Here is a 16,839-nt window from a genome sequence, read left to right on the forward strand (position 1 = left end):
TCTTTTAATTGGATGCAAGAATCAACTGTAACGAACATTCTTGCAGGAATAACTTTTAAAATAATTTTGTAAATAGAACCCACAAGTCTCAGTGGGGAGTTACTGGTTGTTGAAGGATTTAGAAAATAAACACTTGCTTCAGAAATTTAGCTGACCCCCTAGGCCTCTATAGCCTTGGGATTTTTCTGAAATTAGGTAATTAATGTAATGGATCTCCTGAGTTTTTTATATAGCAGGGAAAGCTGCCTCCTTTTTGCTAGTATTGAAAATGAAATTTAGTTTTTCTTAAAACTCATAAAGTAATAAATTACAACTTTAAACAATAAATTCTTAAAAGAGTAGCAAGTGCCTCTGCTACATTTAAATGCATTACATATATATGTATATGTGAGATTTGCTTATTTTAAAAATGTTCCAAAGTGTCTAGACATTCACTTGAAAATTTAATCATCAAAAAAAAAAGAAAAGAAAATTTAATCATCACACCACAGTTGGTCAGGATTGATTGCAATTACAGCAACAATTTTTATTTTTTATATTTTAACTTTTCTCTGAACAGTCAATCGGAATTACAGATTAGTAATTAGTAGAACTTTCCAGAACAGTTGGCTCCTTTGAAGTAAATTGTTACAAACCGAAATTCAGTCTCTTCCAGTTTAGGGCAAATTGCATTTGAACTGATGGTCACAATTACTGTAGTCTTTCTGTTCAATTCTAAGGCTCAGCTTTCATGTGGGGGCAGAAGTTACTATGTCCCTTAGAACTAAATGATGTCTGAAGCTAGTAATAGTCTCTTCATTCAGTGCAAATTTTGAAGATTTTGACTGGGAATTGGAAAAGGTCACCCCTACACGCTGCTCTGCAATAGCATTCACCGTAATGTTGATCTGTAGAGCACAGTGAGAGGACATCCCAGGATGCAGTCTTTCACTCACAGGTCTAGCACCAACTGATCCAGACATTCATTGTTGATAGAAAACTCTAGAGTCATTTAGTTGTAGCATTTCAGAATCCTCGGAGTTGTTTACTGTATTTATATCTTGTTGGAAGCTTATGGAAAATGAACCTAATCAGAGAAGCAAAACACCATTATGGAGAGAAAGGCAGAGAAATACTCTGGTAGCAAATAAAGTAACTTTATTTCATTTGATGTTTCACTGTGTTGGTGACCTCAGTAATGGCTTGATGATATTTTTCTGAAGCTGACTTGAATTCTACCAGATGCTTCTCGTAACTTTTGATGGCTGCTTGAAGCTGTGTTTTCTCCACTGCTCCCAGGATGGCACGGAAGATCATATCTATCCCAAGGCCAAGAACAGCGACTCCTATGCTACCGAGGAGAGATGCACCAATCTGAGCTAGCACAGTGACCAACTTGTTAATTATGCCAGTTGTGATATTTGAGCCCACAAGTTTAACAGCCACTGCACTGGCGGCAGAAGTAGCTTCTCCCAGTATGACTGAAATAACCTTCTGTACTATCGCAATTTTCTCGGTTTCTCTTTCCTTAATATCCTGAAGTTTTCTGTAAAGAGTTGGCTCTAGTTTATCTTTTAGTGCTTCATCCACCTTTTGCAATTCTTTTTGGATGTTCATCATGGCTTGGATGATGATATCACAGTTTTCTTTGATGGTCCCATCTCTTTTCATTTCAATGGAAGGTAACGTACATCCTAAGTGTGTGTTTAAAACCCCAGTCAGCTTATTGGTGGCATGGAAGCTGTCAGATAAGCAGTCAAGGAGCTCCTGGTGAAGACGGTTTACTTCTTGTCGCCTTTTTGGATTCTCTGGATAGAGGAAGTCACTTTGAGCCATATTTCAAATATGGTCTCTGAAAAATACAATAGGAAATCTTTACTAAGAATCTTGAAAAATATCTGCTGGTTGCATAGATTTGACCAGAAACTCTTTTACTGTGTGGATTAAAAAGTAGTATGCTACCTAAGGAATTTCTCAGAAAACTCAACGTGTTCTTCAAAATCATTTTTTGAAATGTGAAGTCACTATGAAAATACGGGTAACATAGTATAACCCATGGATGCATTAATTATGGCAGTAGATCTTGGGATGGAGAGAATCCTAGATAGTACAGATTTGTGTTTGTCTAACATCTGATTATGGAGAAGGCAATGGCACCCCACTCCAGTGTTCTTGCCTGGAGAATCCCAGGGACAGGGGAGCCTGGTGGGCTGCCATCTATGGGGTCGCACAGAGTTGGACACGACTGAAGCGACTTAGCAGCAGCAGCAACATCTGATTATTAATAGATGTGATTATTTCCAAGTAATATTTAATAATATATTTGAAATGGTTAGCTCTTGATTACCAGTGCTTCTTAATTTCCTCAACCTATAGTCATCACTTTGAATTAGACCTACCAAATTGATTTTTCTAATATTTGAAATTAGTAGGGTTGGAAGAATATTAAGATCTCTGACTTTACAGGGCAATAGCTAATTTTATTTATGCACTCATCTTTTATTTGAGTGGTTATTCTATTCACATGGTTTTAAAAGTATATAGTGTATATAGTATATGTAGTTTAAAGTATAACATATGCTCTGTTATTTTAAAATATTAAAAAAGAAATCAAAACACTTTGTATCTTTACAGGCAACCTGTTTGCACTCCAAAACCTAAGAAGCATCCAGAGGCAACACATATAACAATAGAATATTTACAAAAAGATTCTCATGATAAAAGTATATTTGCAAGATTGCTTAGATTAAAGTCTCACTTAGGCAGTCATGCTGATGGAAGGGACAGGGCAGTTATGAATATCTCTCTGGTTCACTATTTGCAAAGCTTGTAAGTTAAATTCTGTAGAATTGTCTTTACTGCTCTTGGCCATTATTCAGATAAGCTAGAGTTGGCCTCAGAAAGAAGATAATGCCATTCCAGGAAGGTGTTAAGGAATAAGTAACAAGAATCCACCATAGAGAGGAAAAAAGAGTACACCATAGAATGAATAAGCCTGATGTTTATATCCTGCTTGTGTTTGTACTTTTGGCTCAGAGAAAGGAGGAACAAGTGACACTCCTCTGAGTGAATGTGGGTGAAAGTTTGGACCCGGTGAGAACATTGTTCCTCCATATGCGCACTTAGAGTAGTCTTTCTACGTACCTGACACTGATTTTTTTGTTTGGACTCTGGGGAGAGAAGAATAAGAAAATGGAGTCCTTTTTACCTGTGTAGGATCTGGCATATTCTCATTGAGAAAACAACATCCTAATTAATTGGGGCCCTATCTTTCTACCACCGTGGTTTTGGATATTTATAGTGTATTTATAGTATATTTATGGTATTTCTAGGCTTGGATATTGGGAACCTTGGAAACATGGGATGAAGGAATGAAGATATTTTCTGTCAGGAAACTAAACATGAATATAACCTATCCTCCATGTTAGAAGGATACAATATGGAAATGGGAAATTTTTGGAAAAAAAAAAAACAGATTAAGAACATCATTATTTTTGCTCTTAGTTTTAGAAAAATGCACTAGTACCCCTGATGGAGTAAATTGTATCATGATCAGATATTCATTTTTATCTTTGATTTAGATACAGCACGCACACACACACACACACACACACACACACACACAGAGTAAATTGTATCATGGTCAGAAATTCATTTTTATCTTTGATTTAGATATAGTACACACACACACACACACACAAACACACACACCAGACACAAATGTCCACAAATCAGTAAATAGAAACTATCTCAATTCTGTTTAAAGAAATTGTCGAGTGAGTGAAGTGAGTGAAGTTCGCTCAGTTGTGTCCGACTCTTTGCAACCCCATGGATTATATAGTCCATGAAGTCCTCCAGGCCAGAATACTGGAGTGGGTAGCCATTCCTTCTCCAGGGGGTCATCCCAACCCAGGGATTAAACCCAGGTCTCCCACATTGCAGGTGGATTCGTTACCAGCTGAACCATAAGGGACTATTAAATATTCCCCAAACTCACTATTGGGTTGCAAACTGCAGTTTGCTAACCACAAACTATTACTTTGATTTTGCTTTTTCTCTCCTAGAAATTTTACATTAAACCTTTTTGTTGTTGTCCCTAGTGTTAAGATCTTATCACGAAATGAAAACTCCAGTTTCTGGCTTTGAGTTCTGAAGATCACAGATTACATCCCCATACAGAAATTTAGGTGAGAATAGTCTTTCATACCCTGAACAAGTGAAAAATTTGTCTAAAAACTATCATATGCCATTATTTGAAGGCATAACTTTTAGAAAAGGTGTGTGGTTCTATTTACCTGAAGATAAATACTTGGAGAGATAACCTTCCCCTTTGATAAGAGGTTAAATGCTTCCAAGTGGTCAGTTGCTTTTCAATTAATTCATTGTTTTAACACAGCTTGACAAATTAATCATAAAGTACATTTGAAAGACTAGACTTTTCCTTTCCTCAACATTGAAGCACCTTAAAAACGCAGTATGAACCAGTGTTGTACCAGGTGCAAGAGTAGATGGAATTATGGAGCAAAATAGTCCCCAGAGGAGACCCTGATATATGTTTGATTTAATATATAATGTATGTAGACACTCAAATCATTAATAATTGAAATTAGTATTCCATAAATGATTCTGGAGTATTAAAAATTTTTAATGTTATCAGTGTAAAATTTTAAATGTTATCAGTATAGTACATGTAAAAAAAAAAGTGATACAATAGCTAGAAGAAAATAGATACTTTTTAAATGTCTGTATGGAGGGCTTCATAAGCTTAAAACCAGTGGGAATAAGTCACACAAACTTTAACAATGATGACCATGTAAAAAGAACTAAAACTACTCAAAATGGAGGAAAAATGAAAAAATATTGATTTCTAAAGTTTAGCTATTAATAAGGAAAGCAGTAATAATCTCACAGCTAAACACACTTTGAACAGACAGTAAAAGAAGAAATAGTAATAACTAATTGATGAAAGGTTCAGTCTTACCGTAAATCAGACACTGTGTTTTCATCTGCAAAAGTAATGTTTTCTTTCCTCTGCATACTAAAAACCCTTGGGCGTTCACATTTATAGTCTTTTTCCTGGGTTCCAGATATCCATAATTTTGTGCCAATAACAAGTCTGAGTAAGAAACATCATGATGTGCTCAGAATTATTTTTTACATCTAATGAAGAAAGACTTTTATTGTCTTGAGTCAGGCTTACCTTCCTTTTTTTCACTTGGGGAAGGGGACTTGACAGTTTCTTTCTGCGGAGAGATCTTCAGCAGGCCTGCCAGTATACTTGCCCCAGTACTGAATACACTTTAAAATTATTTCTATCCCAACAGTGAGATAAACACTAGAGAACTAGGTGGAGGAGAGGTGGCGTTTGAAGGTGAAACCAAGGATTATGTTTTGGGCAGGTGAAACTTGAAGAGCCCAATGAAGGAAGTAATTTAATAATGCAGTAGCAATTTATCTAATGGATAGTAGTACTTTACTATTATAAGGTAGTATGCTACGCTCTGTAGAGCCTACGGAAATGAAGTAGATATGGTCCCTGCTTTTATAGAATTCCTAATGTAGGTAGGAAGTTAAGACATTTAAGACTGCAGTGTCAAGCTGAAGGCAGTATATCGTACCAAATTATAGATAGAGGTGGTGCATGGCTTCTGCAAACTCATTTAAAAGAACTCTCACTTTGAAGTAAGATACATCATATGGTGTCACTTATAAATGGGAATCTAAAAAAATGGTGTATGTGAACTTATTTACAAAACAGAAACAGAGTAACAGATGCAGAAGATAATCTTATAGTTACCTGGGGTAAAGGGAGGGGAGGGATAAACTGGGAGATTGGAATTGACATATATACACTACTATATATAAAATAGATGAGTAATAAGCATATGCTGTATCTCACAGGGAACTCTACCCCATATTATGTAATGACCTATGTGGGAAAAGAATCTAAAAAAGAGTGGAGATACTTATAACTGATTCACTTTTCTGTACAGCAGAACCAACACAACATTGTAAAAAAAGAAGAAAGTGAAGTTGCTCAGTCGTGTCTGACTCTGCGACCCCATGGATTGTGCCCTACCAGGCCCCTCAGTCCATGGAATTTTCCAGGCAAGAGTACTGGAGTGTGGGTTGCCATTTCCTTCTCCAACATTGTAGATCAGGTTTATTCCAATAAAAATTAAAAAAACAAAAAAAACCTCACACTTTAATAATATTGACCCTGGGGCCATGTGGAGACATCCAGTTATCTAGGGAAATGATTTGTACCCTTTCAAACTGATGCTCTTAGATATATGCTTGATATTTAAAGGACAGGTTATGCACCATTTGGAGAAGGAAAAGGCAACCCACTCCAGTACTCGTGCCTGGAAAATCCCATGGACGGAGAAGCCTGGTAGACTACAGTCCATGGGATCGCAAAGAGTCGGACATGACTGAGCGACTTCACTTTTTATACACCACTTGAAAAATCTTAGTTGGCAATGGGCAGCATTTGCACTATTGCCCATGACAATTTAGCTCTGACACTTGAATTGCTCCCTTCCCTCAGCAAAACGAGAAAGATCTGCCATCAGTTGGAGTCACCTTTCTTAAAGATCACAGTTGTTACTCAGGCATGCCTCAAGTGATATCTTACCAACAATATGTAGTACTGTACCCAAGAGGAATTCTGGGCTGTATACTTCCCTCTATCTTATTGCATTTCAGGTTTGACCTTTTAAATACTGACTTTAAAATTCAATCTTTTAAAATAATTTTAAAGTCATTTAAAAAATGATTTTTAAAGTTCAGCAGGCAATTAAGTGGTGTATTTAATCCAGCTCTGATCAACGGCATCTTTTGTATGGAAGATGTCAACTTTACACTATTTTTTATCACATGATAGTGCTCCTAGTTAGCAATGGGCAGTTACCATTCACTTATGTACAGCCTACTTTGAGCTGGTGTAGTGGTTCATGAAATAGAAAGAGTCCTGCACAGCCTGATGGGGAATTGCTAACCAGCAGGTGGAGCACTTGGCCTCTGGCACATTAATTTCACCACAGCCTTTACTAAAGCAGCTGTGCATTCTCTGCTGCTGTATTTGGGCTGTGGGTGGGTAAAATTTTGTGTGATAAGAGAGTTCTGTTGCTAAAACAGTTTGGAAATCACATGTGTTTTGGCTTATTTTATTTAAAAAAAGGAAGTAGACAAATCTTGAAGCTACAGCTCGTATTAGGGACTTGCAATGAAAACAAAGACTATTCTTATTGGACCAAACTCATCAATGTTGTTGAAATGACAAGTAAACATTCATAATTAAAGAACATGTGAGAAATGGTAGAAATATACTGATGATTGTATCTAAAAGTTAATTTTGTGATACTGGGCTTCCCTGGTGGCTTAGATGGTAAAGAATCTGTCTGCAATGCAAGAGGCCTGGGTTCGATCCCTGGATCAGGAAGATCCCGTGGAGAAGGGAATGGCTACTGATGATTGTATCTAAAAGTTAATTTAGTGATGTGACAGTTGTTTTAGTTTTTCAGGAAAGGAACCACCTTAAAGATAAAAATGTATTGGTTATCACATATGCAGATAAATATTTCTCAGGATACTTTTGTGAATTACGTAGTGCTTTGACTGTCCAGTGCTATAGGAATTTAAACAGAAATTTTAGGACCGAGATGATTAGAGGAAGATTCATGGAGAAAGTGACAGTGATTGTGCTTTGATAGGTGGTAAAATTATAACACAAAGAATTTAAAAGATTTGGTAAAACAAAGTATTTTAAAAAGTTTATAGCAATAATATATAAATACTTTAATATCCACAAGGAAAAACATCTATAAACCTCCCATCTTGTTTTTTTGAATTATTCCTTTCCAAAGTTTATTTAAAGGCATAAGTGCTTTTACAAAGTTGTGATAATAGTATAAATAAAATTTCATCTTATATTAATTTAAATACTTCCCCCATTTCTAGTTTTATAATTATTTTATTGGTTATATAAAATATACATATTTATATTTTATAAAATATTTCCTATATATTTACCACAATTTATTAAATCCTTAATTGTTTCACTACCTTAATATAAGTATTTTAATACACATGATCCTTTTTCTCTCAATTACCGGATTATTTCCTCAGGGTAAATTTCCAGAGGAAATTCAAATCATATAAACATAATTTATATAATCAATAGGTATAAAAATTTATATTTTGATATGTACTGCAAGTGCATTGCAAAAGCTTTTCCACCTACATCAAAAATTAATTTTTACAGCAGGACACTGGGTGTGTTTCAAAGTCAAAGACAATTCTGTTAAATATTACTGGTTTGAGAAGCATAAGGTCAAATTTCAGAGAGTTCTTGCTTTTGTGGAAATGTACCCTGAAAAAGTTAATGATGAAATGACACTGAAATTTGATTACAAATACTCTAGAAGGGAGATTGGAGTAGGTTCATAGAGGTAATAAGATCAACCTTATACTGATAATTTTTGAAGCTGGATTATGAGTATACAGGAGTTTATTATTATTTTCACTTTTGTGTATGTTTGGACTTTTCCCATCATAACAATTAAAAATAGAAAGGAAGAAGGAAAGAAAGCAAAGACCCTGTCTTAGCTTCTGATGTCTGATCATTAGTGCTGTCTAAGCTTCTACCTTTCTCCATGCTGTCTCCTATCCTCACTATCCATATTGCGTCTAGCTGTACTGCAAGGTTCACTTATCTGGGAGTGTGGGTTTAGGGTATGGGTAAAGTCAGAAGCTTTTCAGGAGAAAATAACAGCTACTAACTAGTTCTGAGCCTCCTTTAAATCAAAACAATGGCCTTTAATTTAAAAAAATAAAAAGTTGATCATGCTGTGATGACACTCTGATATAAGTGTTTAAAAGAATATTTCTGGCCAGAAAGGAGAATATTGAGGTCATTTACCAGCATTTATCAGATGTTCACTTGGGAACCTCTGCCATATGCCTTGAGTAAACAAAGTTCCTTGCCCTCAAGAAGATAGCAGTCTATTTGAAGACACACAGCAAATGCCCAGTGGTATTTAAATGTAATAGAACTTATGAAGGAACATAAGCACTAGACATTAACTAGAATTAGGTCACACATTCATTCTTCTAAAGGTGCTGAATCATAAATTAATGTTAAAGACATAAAGATGTTACAATCCATATAAATAGCACACTTTCACACACAGGTGTCCTTTCATCCTTGTTCTTTTCTAAAAGTGATGTCTTTACTACTTTATCTTCCCTGCTGACTTAATTATATAAGCTGTTAATTTTCTTCTTTCTTGGTATCTTCAGAGACATAAATGATCACCAGGAACATGTCATGGGATCCACTTAAAGTTGTTTTGTTGCTTTATTATATTTATAGCTAGGATTCAAGTCTAGCATATTACTGCAGATACCTTTTAATATGGAGAAGCAGAGTATTATATCAATACTAACAGAAATACCCATATTGCTTACCTTGCTGTGTTTCTGAGTCCAGTGGTCCCAGCAGTTGTTTAGGAGTAGTTGCTGTGCTTTTTCATCTGGTTTCATCTGGATGTTTCTAATGGAATGTGATGACTTACAGGCTTTGTTAGTCTCTGCTGGGTCCCTCTGCCTGTCTGGTTTATTGACTGTTTGTACATGGTTTAGTTCTCAGAATTCTTTTATCTTCTATATTAATATAAAATTGGTATGTATTAAGTAATATTGGACTGCAGGGAGATCCAATCAGTCCATCCTAAAAAAAATCAGTCCTGAATATTCATTGGAAGGACTGATGCTGAAGCTGAAACTCCAGTGCTTTAGCCACCTGATGTGAAGAGCTGACTCATTGGAAAAGACCCTGATGCTGGGAAAGATCGAAAGCAGGAAGAGAAGGGGACAACAGAAGATGAGATGGTTGGATGGCATCACCAACTCAATGGCCATGGGTTTGGGTGGACTCCGGGAGTTGGTGATGGACAGGGAGGCCTAGCGTGCTGCAGTCCATGGGGTTGCAAAGAGTCGAACACGACTGAATGACTGAACTGAACTGAACTGAATATAATTTGAAAGACTGATACAATGATAAAACATCCAATTTTTTATTCTTTAATGGACTTTTAATTTGAAAAGTTCTGTCCAACTGAGCTAATTTGATTCAGTAGAGTAGATGCCTCTTTGATTGAAACTCTCAGAATTTTGACGTTCCATAATGTCAGCTTGGAGAAGGAACTGGCAACCCACTTCAGTATTCTTGCCTAGAGAATTCTGTGGATGGAGGAGCCTGGTGGGCTGCTATCCATAGGGTCGCACAGAGTCGGACACGACTGAAGTGACTTAGCATGCATGCATGCATGCATTGCAGAAGGAAATGGCAGCCCACTCCAGTATTCTTGCCTGGGGAATCCCAGGGACGGAGGAGCTTGGTGGCCTGCTGTCTATGGGGTCGCACAGAGTCGGACACAACTAAAATGATGCAGCAGCGTGTCAGCTATTCCAGATATTAAATTTACTTTAGCTTCTGTTGCCTTTTGTACCTCCTGTTGCTGATTGCTCTAAGTTCTCAAGACATATGGGCAGAGATATTTTCAGCCAAATGTGTTTTGTGTGTGTGTGTGTGTGTGCTCTTCTTTCCTGGCTGGAAGTTCTGCTCTTTATTACTGTCTTCTGTGTTATCTTGGTTAATCATCTTGACTTCTTTCCCTTAAAGCTTAGATCAGCATCTCCCACGCTTCTTCCTCTAGATTCTGTCCTAATCTCTACTGATTCCTCTACATCAGAGATACATCAGAAGCAGGTAAAATCACTCAACCTCAATAACTTAGTGGAAACACCATGGGCTTTTGAGTTGGACAGTCTCTATTTCGTGTATAGGGGCTTCCTTGGTGGCTTAGATGGTAAGGAATCTGTCTGCAGTGCGGGAGACCTGGGTTCAGTTCCTGGGTTGGGAAGATCCCCTGGAGAAGGAAATGACAACCTACTTCATGGACAGAGGAATCTGGCAGGTTATAGTCCATGGGTTGCCAGAGTCAGACATGACTTAGCAACTAAATCACCAAGACAATAGGGTGTAGAGGATGAATGTCTAGTCTGAAGGGGACAACCTCAGTTCTAGGAAATTTCTCCATCCAGAAAAAGGACTTACTACTACCAGTTCATTTCATTTTTTCAATAATCAATAGAAATCTCGATTTCTGTGTTTCAATTTAAAATTTGCAACTGATAATGAATTGTAGTAGGTCAAACAAAGCATATCTGGTTAAATTTTTTTCCTGTGAATTGTCAGTTTGTGACCCTTTGACAAAAATATTGAGATCAAATGTGAGACCATTAAAATTGTCTAAATGAGAGTTCACTGGAATAGTAGTTGTGGGAATGGAAGGGAGGGGGTGGATTGAAATAAGTTCAAAGAGGGTTAACAAGTTATAGGGACTGATTCAGTTTGGTGTAGAGAAAAGGAAGATAGATTTTGAGCCTCAACAATGAGGCAAGATGCAAAAATGCATCTCAGATATGCAGATGACACCACCCTTATGGCAGAAAGTGAAGAAGAACTAAAGAGCCTCTTGATGAAAATGAAAGAGAGTGAAAAAGTTGGCTTAAAGCTCAAAATTCAGAAAACTAAGATCATGGCATCCGGTCTCATCACTTCATGGCAGATAGATGGAGAAACAGTGGAAACAGTGGCTGACTTTATTTTTCTGGGCTCCAAAATCACTGCAGATGGTGATTGCAGGCATGAGATTAAAAGACGCTTACACCTTGGAAGGAAAGTTATGACCAACCTAGATAGCATATTAAAAAGCAGAGACATTACTTTGTCAACAAAGGTCCGTCTAGTCAAGGCTGTGGTTTTTCCAGTAGTCATGTATGGATGTGAGAGTTGGACCATGAAGAAAGCTGAGCATCGAAGAATTGATGCTTTTGACCTGTGGTGTTGGAGAAGACTCTTAGGTCTTGAGAGTCCTTTGGACTGCAAGGAGATCGAACCAGTCCATCCTAAAGGAGATCAGTCCTGGGTGTTCATTGGAAAGACTGATGTTGAAGCTGAAACTCCAATACTTTGGCCACCTCACGCGAAGAGCTGACTCACTTGAAAAGACCCTGATGCTGGGAAAGACTGAAGGCAGGAGGAGACAGAGGATGAGATGGTTGCATGGCATCACTGACTTAATGGCCATGGGTTTGGGTGGACTCCGGGAGTTGATGATGGACAGGAAGGCCTGGCATGCTGCAGTTCATGGGGTTGCAAAGAGTCGGATACGACTGAGCGACTGAACTGAACTGAATGAGGCAAGGATTAAGAGGAGAATGTTTTTGGAGGAGATGAGTGCAGTTTGGGATTATTGTTTGACATATACTGGTACGGTTACCATATGATGACCAGTAGGTAGTTGGAAATGTAGATCTGGAGATCAGGAGAATTTCTGAGGCTACACTGGGAGATGTAGGAGTCATCTGCACACAGATGACATTTATAATTAATGGGGATAGGCGAGATCTTTTTTAAAAAATAATTTAGCTTTTATTTATTAATCTTTAGGCTTCACTGGATCTTTGTTGCTGTGCACGGACTTTCTCTAGTTGCAGTGAGTAGGGGCTACTCTCCAGTTACAGTACACAGACTTATTGCAGCGACTTCTCCTCTGCTGGGTCCCTCTGCCTGTCTGGTTTATTGACTGTTTGTACATGGTTTAGTTCTCAGAATTCTTTTATCTTCTATATTAATATAAAATTGGTATGTATTAAGTAATATTGGACTGCAGGGAGATCCAACCAGTCCATCCTAAAAGAAATCAGTCCTGAATATTCATTGGAAGGACTGATGCTGAAGCTGAAACTCCAGTGCTTTAGCCACCTGATGTGAAGAGCTGACTCATTGGAAAAGACCCTGATGCTGGGAAAGATTGAAGGCAGGAGGAGAAGGGGACAACAGAAGATGAGATGGTTGGATGGCATCACCAACTCAATGGCCATGGGTTTGGGTGGACTCTGGGAGTTGGTGATGGACAGGGAGGCCTGGCATGCTGCAGTCCATGGGGTTGCAAAGAGTCGGATACGACTGAGTGACTGAACTGAACTGAATGAGGCAAGGATTAAGAGGAGAATGTTTTTGGAGGAGATGAGTGCAGTTTGGGATTATTGTGTGTCTCTCTTAAAAGGATACTAATCCTGTTGCATCAGGGCCTTAACCTTAATTACCTCCTAATAGGACCTGTCTCCAAATAAATCATACTGGAAATTAGAGTGTCAACCTACTGGATTTCAGAAGGATGCATTCATAGGACAGTTCAGTTCATAGCACAAGAGGAAGAGGGGGTGGTTGATAGAACATAATTCTAGAGAAAACATCAAAAGAGGACTGTGAACATTGGTTATAGACAGTAATATTCCTCTCTATTGCAGAAGAGGACAAGTTGTGATGAAAGGACATTTTTAGACAAGATAGACATTTTGGGAGTTTGGATTAGATAACCTTGATCTTCTTTGGAATACTGCCATCCCTACCTCCTCTGTCTGCTGCTGTCTACCTTTCAGAGTTGTTTAATAGTTACTTGAGATATTCTGTTCAGGACTTTTAGCTGTAATTAGTAGGAAAGACTGAATTGAGTGTGAGTGAGTATTAGTCATTTAGTCGTATCTGACTCTTTGTGACCCCTTGGACTGTAGCCCACCAGGCTCCTCTGTCCATGGGATTCTCCAGGCGAGAATATTAGAGTGGGTTGCCATGCCCTTCTCTGGTGGATGGAGAGTACTTGCTGTGTTTTAACTGGAGCCAGAGTCCCTCTACATATTCTTTCATGTTTTATCCAGTCTTTTCCACTAGACTGGATGGTTACTGAGGGTAATTCCTGAGTATCCATAGGTCAGCATATCCAATATGGGATCTAGCATGCAATATTTAATATGGGGTTTAAAGTTTATGAAAATCCCTATTCTACTCTGCTTTATTTTTGTTACTATTTTTATTAAAGCACAAGATCATTTATGCTTGTATAGCCTTCCAACCTTTGACAGGAGTTATCATCATGTTTAGGTTATACTTTCAGTCTATTTATGGTTGAAACATGCATTTAGTTTTCATTTGGATTCCTACTTGTTTTACAGTGCTGAAACCTTTCTGCTGGAGAAATGTCTTCAGAGTCAGAAAAGGATAAAGAGAGGCTCGTTCAAGCTGCCAAAACATTCTTCTTTTACATGCAAGATCTTGCTTCCTTCACAAATGCACTCATCGAATTGTTCAACAGCAGTATGAGCACTCAGATCCTCTTGATGACTGTGAAAGAAGATGGTAATGTGAAGGCTGTCTTTGAACAAATGCTCAAAATTTTTAAGGAGATGCACTCTGTGGTGGCGGCCAAGCAGGACCCAATGCAAAGTGAACCTTTAAGTTCCAAGATTGCAACAGCTATTTCCTCTATGGTTGAGAAGAGTAACAATATAAGGGAGTTGCAACAGTCAACCAAAGAAATGTTCAAAAATGCCCAGTCACCGATCATTGCCTCTGTGCTGAATAGTGGTAACATTCTTGAGAGTTTGGAATCTTCTCTTTTACTCTTGATGAAATATCCCATCATGAATCTCCAATTAAGTGACTTCTACAGGAAAGGACAATCAGATGCCACCACATCTGAGAAAAGTCCAGGTCCATCCAAAGCCACTACAATAGATGCCTTGAAAAAGTTGCAGGATGCACTCAACATTGAGAATGCTAAGAATACCATTAAGTCAGCTGCAGATCAAATGGAACAAATTGTCAAAACTATGGGACCCATCTTAGAGGTCCTTCAAAAAGCCATAAAAACTATGGAAACCAAGTTTTCTGTGTTTAAGAAACCCAGGAACTAGTAGGAGTGCAACAGAAGTGTTCGTGCTGGTCAGAAAACCAATTCAAACCATGCAAGTTTTCATAGTACTCTCTAAGACCCTCAGTGCCCAACATGTGGCCTATTGGGACATGAATTCAAAGAGTAGTCACCTGGCAAACCATGTACCTCAAGGTTTGCTTTATTCAAATAAAAATAAATAACCAAAGAAATCCTGCTTGAAATGGTGGTTCCTGAAAAGAATATATTGTTCAAAAAAATTCAAGTATGATAATATATTTGAGGATATTTCTAAACATTGTATTTCATCTTAAAGCATAATTGAAATAACCTTCAATTAATTTCTACTCTTAGTAATTCTATTTCTAGTTTCTACAGTGCAAGGTCTAGGTAAATATATATATTATCAATAAATAATATTGTTCAGACCCTAGGAAACAACTTCTCTATTTTTGTCACCCATATACCAATTTCTGTACACTTCAGTGGCTTGCCTATCATACACCATCACTAAATACCTTTGATATGATTTATCCAGAAGTAAAAAAGAATAATGAATGAGGAGTAATAGAATTTTCTTGCCTATGTGAATAAGACCAAAGCAGATGAGTCAGTCTTTGTTTCCTACTGTGGTCTTATGATGAGGAGATATTAGAGGTTGAAAAATGAAAGTACTCTAACATTTTACACGGACATACAGACACGCACAGACACACAGACTAACACACACACACAAAGACCTAACACTTGTTACTTGACCGAAACAGAAATAAGATTTCTGAGATGTGCTTGACTGAACTGGGGGAAAAAAGACAGATCCATTTGCCTGCCATAAAGTCTTGGGTTCTCATGAATTGCAAATAAGTGTATGCTCTCAAGATTGCCCTATTTCCCTTTATATCTAATAGGAACTTTGTGAAGCACAAGAAAGGCAATTAAGGGTGCTAATATTTTTTTTTTCTTTTTAAGAAGTACGGAATTTACTATTTATTTTAAAAGCAGTTAACTCTAGTTCTCTTTTGGAATTTTACTTTCTGAGAATACCAGATCTTTCCTCGTTTAAATATTTTCTTGTTTAAAAATCTTAAATCCCATTTTCTCTTTCAAAAAAATAAATGCTTGCTTTTCATCTATATCTCAGAGGAACTAAGCAACCTGGACTTTCAGAATTCATGGCTATGGAACTAGCTTTCATCTTCACCCCATTTAGCTCAATTAGTAGGGTCTTTAGAGACTTAGCGATTCCCCATCAACCCGCTTATCTTGTCTACTCCCCGAAAGAAGAGTTGGAGAACATTCTTAGCTGGGAAGTTTGATTTGCACTTTTTAAAAACCTAATTGCACATAATGGGGATTCAATATATCTTTGATATTTTCTGGGTAATTAGATGTTTTACTACTCTATCTTCACACACATATACTTGCATTCTTAGCAAATGTGCTTAAATTTGCAGTGAAGGCTTAAAATCCAATTTGCCATAAAGTCCTCAGTAAATTAACATATGAATTTAAATTCTAACTTTTTAATAGTTTAGAAGAAATGTGTGTGCAACACCCCATTACAGGCAGTGAGTAAGATTCCACTGACATCTTTAACTTTGCCTTTTATTTCTTGGGTTTCTGTGTTTTCTCCCATCAGACTGAGACAGGCTGGGACCTGGGATCCTTTGCTACAGTCCTGCAGTACTTAGACTTGGACACAACTCTCTTCAAGCAACAAAATGCAAAGAAACTGTATGGGACTACAAATAACTGTGTCATGTGTAAGTGGTATAAATTCTGGACCCAAAAGGTACAAAGAGACCAAAAACCCAATTGCCACATCTGAAGAGCCCTGAGCAAAAACAGGGTACTGCACAAGCCCCCTGCACACAACATCACCTAAGGAGGGGGCAGAACACCTAAGCCAGCCCTCTGGCCTGACCGGTGGACACACCCCTACTCTCACCCCACACAAGAAGCAGGCTTGCCCTTCCGCTGTCTCAGGGAGCAAGCAAGCAAGGGAGCCTGTTGTTTGCTCTCAGCTTCCTCCTGCCAAAGCAGGGGTCCCAATAAA

At 37.7% G+C, this 16,839-nt stretch overlaps 2 protein-coding genes across 8 annotated transcripts in view; one reads left to right on the plus strand and one right to left on the minus strand.

Annotated features, from left to right (window-relative positions):
* The window catches only part of C22H12orf60 (chromosome 22 C12orf60 homolog), a 46,754-nt gene extending 31,711 nt beyond the window's left edge, over window positions 1-15,043 (plus strand). For 3 of the 4 annotated variants that reach the window (XM_043881173.1, XM_043881171.1, XM_043881172.1), the window contains exon 2: window positions 14,065-15,043. In XM_043881173.1, the coding sequence (XP_043737108.1) occupies window positions 14,089-14,805 (717 nt within the window). In that variant the 5' untranslated portion in view covers window positions 14,065-14,088 and the 3' untranslated portion in view covers window positions 14,806-15,043. Of the gene's footprint in view, window positions 1-6,052; window positions 6,104-14,064 lie in introns of those variants that run through there. The other variant, XM_043881174.1, reaches the window with a different exon arrangement.
* Window positions 502-9,716, minus strand: SMCO3 (single-pass membrane protein with coiled-coil domains 3). Of its 4 annotated transcripts, none has more exons than XM_043881175.1 (3): window positions 9,451-9,716; window positions 4,961-5,095; window positions 502-1,831 (listed from the first exon to the last, which is right to left on the minus strand). In XM_043881175.1, the coding sequence occupies exon 3, from the start codon at window positions 1,813-1,815 to the stop codon at window positions 1,138-1,140; it is 678 nt and encodes a 225-aa protein (XP_043737110.1). In that variant the 5' UTR covers window positions 1,816-1,831; window positions 4,961-5,095; window positions 9,451-9,716; the 3' UTR covers window positions 502-1,137. The 4 variants fall into 4 exon arrangements, with proteins under 4 accessions (XP_043737110.1, XP_043737113.1, XP_043737112.1 ...); XM_043881178.1 differs by lacking the exon at window positions 9,451-9,716 and adding an exon at window positions 5,180-5,699; XM_043881177.1 differs by lacking the exon at window positions 4,961-5,095.
* Window positions 15,044-16,839: the final 1,796 nt, after the last annotated feature.

Source organism: Cervus elaphus, chromosome 22, assembly GCF_910594005.1.
Source record: "Cervus elaphus chromosome 22, mCerEla1.1, whole genome shotgun sequence".
Taxonomy (NCBI): Eukaryota; Metazoa; Chordata; class Mammalia; order Artiodactyla; family Cervidae; genus Cervus; species Cervus elaphus.

Coding starts and splice junctions, on each gene's coding strand:
- SMCO3 (XM_043881177.1), bottom strand. CDS start 1,815: ATGGCTCAAAGTGACTTCCTCTATCCAGAGAATCCAAAAAGGCGACAA.